The sequence below is a fragment of the Calidris pugnax genome, unplaced genomic scaffold (genome assembly GCF_001431845.1).
Source record: "Calidris pugnax isolate Ruff unplaced genomic scaffold, ASM143184v1 scaffold30, whole genome shotgun sequence".
Lineage (NCBI taxonomy): Eukaryota > Metazoa > Chordata > Aves > Charadriiformes > Scolopacidae > Calidris > Calidris pugnax.
In genome coordinates, this window is record NW_015090776.1 from 5258636 (window position 1) to 5260771 (window position 2136).

General features: G+C 61.8%; 1 protein-coding gene across 2 annotated transcripts in view; it reads left to right on the forward strand.

The window, feature by feature from the left end:
• Positions 1 to 1539, forward strand: part of LOC106890757 (SNF-related serine/threonine-protein kinase-like) — a 5411-nt gene extending 3872 nt beyond the window's left edge. For both annotated transcript variants that reach the window (XM_014946767.1, XM_014946761.1), the window contains 2 exons: positions 952 to 1093; positions 1243 to 1539. In XM_014946767.1, the coding sequence (XP_014802253.1) occupies positions 952 to 1093; positions 1243 to 1459 (359 nt within the window). In that variant the 3' untranslated portion in view covers positions 1460 to 1539. The remainder of the gene's footprint in view (positions 1 to 951; positions 1094 to 1242) is intronic.
• Positions 1540 to 2136: the final 597 nt, after the last annotated feature.

A 2136-nucleotide genomic window follows, 5' to 3' on the forward strand; every position in this document is an offset into this window, starting at 1 on the left:
GGGGCTGGGGGCAGCCAGTGGCTCTGCTGGGACAGAGGTGGGAGGGAAGCGGGGAGCCCAGCCAGCCCGGCTGGAATTTAGGGCAGGAGGATTTAGCAAAACAAAACACCAGCCCTTAAAGGAAAAATCCCAGCCTCGGAGCCGGGGGAGGAGGAGGAGGAAGGGGGGGGAAGGCAGCTCCAGAGCCAAGGAGGGGGAGGGTTTGTGGAGACGGGGAGGAAGATGAGCTGGTGGCTCTGCGGAGGGGAGGAAGGGAAGGGAGAAAAGCGGCACGGATGAGAAATCCCCAAACGCAAGCGTTAAGAAGCTGAAGGTATTAACGAGAGCCCCCGGGCGTGCTCAGCATCCCAAAAAAGCTCTTTTCGGGGGGGTTGATGCACTCAGAGCGGGGGAAGATGCTGCTGGCTCTGTCCCTGTCCCCCTGTCCCCAGCTGCAGGCAGCTGGAGAGCCCAGCTCGGTGCCTGTCCCACCACTGTGCCGTCCCCTCGGAGCCGGGATGCTGGTGGGGGGGTCTGTGTGGGAACTGGGAATCACAGAACCATGGAATCATTCAAGCTGGAAAAGACCCTCGGGATCATTGAATCCAACCATCAACCCCACTCTACAAAGTTCTCCCCTGCACCATATCCCCCAACACCACATCTAAACGCCTCTTAAGCTGAGTAATGACATGAAAACAGTGACCGGGGAGGGGGCCAGAGCTTGGACTTGGCCTCTGTGTCCCCACCTGGGAAAGGGGATGGACCTCAACTGCTTTGGTGAAGCCCCTTGTAGGGATGGGGAAGGTTCTTCCCCGCCTTGGTGGGGCTGTGGTGTCCCCCCCAGCTCCCCAGTCCGTGGGAGGAGCATCCCAGTGAGCACTGGTCTCTGCTGGATCAGCACTGGGGGGCTGGCGGGGGGGCTCTCTCCTGGGCCATGGTGGGCACAACCCCAGCAGCTGCTTCTTGCAGACATCTGGAGCCTGGGGGTCATCCTCTACATGCTGGTGTGCGGCCACCCCCCCTTCCAGGAGGCCAACGACAGCGAGACCCTCACCATGATCATGGACTGTCGCTACACCGTCCCCCCCCACGTCTCCGCACAGTGCGCTGAGTAAGCACCTCTCCCCCTGCACCCAGACCCCCCCCAGACCCCAAATTCCTGCCCTCCTTGGGGCCTGAGGTGGGGAAAAAGGGGGTAAAGCAGCCAGGTTTGGGGACTGCAGTGTTCCTCCCCCATCCCTGCCTTCTTCCCCCCGCCAGCCTCATCTCCAGGATGCTGCAGCGGGACCCGAAGCAACGCGCCTCCCTGGAGCAGATCGAGGGCCACCCGTGGCTGCAGGGGGTGGACCCGTCCCCCGCCAGCCGCTGCCTCCTGCCCCTCACCTCCCACAAGCGCGTCTCCCAGGAGGAGCATGAGATCATCCTCCAGGCCATGACCTGCGGGAACATCGCCGACCGGGACGCCATCCAGGAGTGAGTGACGGGGTGGGGATGTCCCCCCTGTCCCCCCTCGGGGCCGCGGGGGGGAGGTTTTAGCGGGGACAGGGGTGTCATAGAGTCATAGAATTGCCCAGGCCGGAAGGGACCTCCAAAGGCCATCTAGTCCCACCCCCCCGCAGTCAGCAGGGACACCCCCAACTAGACCAGGTTGCCCAGGGCCTCGTCGGGCCTCATCTTGAATATCTCCAGGGATGGGGCCTCAACCACCTCCCTGGGCAACCTGTTCCAGTGCTCCACCACCCTCACAGTGAAGAACCCTCTCCTCATCTCCAGTCTAAATCTGTTCCCCTCCAGCTTGAAGCCATTGCCCCTCGTCCTGTCACTACAGCCCTTTCTAAACAGGTTCTCCCCAGCCTTCCTGTAGGCTCCCTTCAGGTACTGGAAGGCCGCTATTAGGTCTCCCCGGAGCCTGCTCTTCTCCAGGCTGAACAACCCCAGCTCCCTCAGCCTGTCCTCGTAGCAGAGGTGCTCCATCCCCCTGATCATCCTTGTGGCCCTCCTCTGGACCCTCTCCATCAGGTCCATGTCCTTCTTATATTGAGGGCTCCAGACCTGCACACAATACTCCAGGTGAGGTCTCACCAGAGCAGAGTAAAGTGGCAGAATCCCCTCTCTGGACCTGCTGGCAACGCATCTCTTGATGCAGCCCAGGAT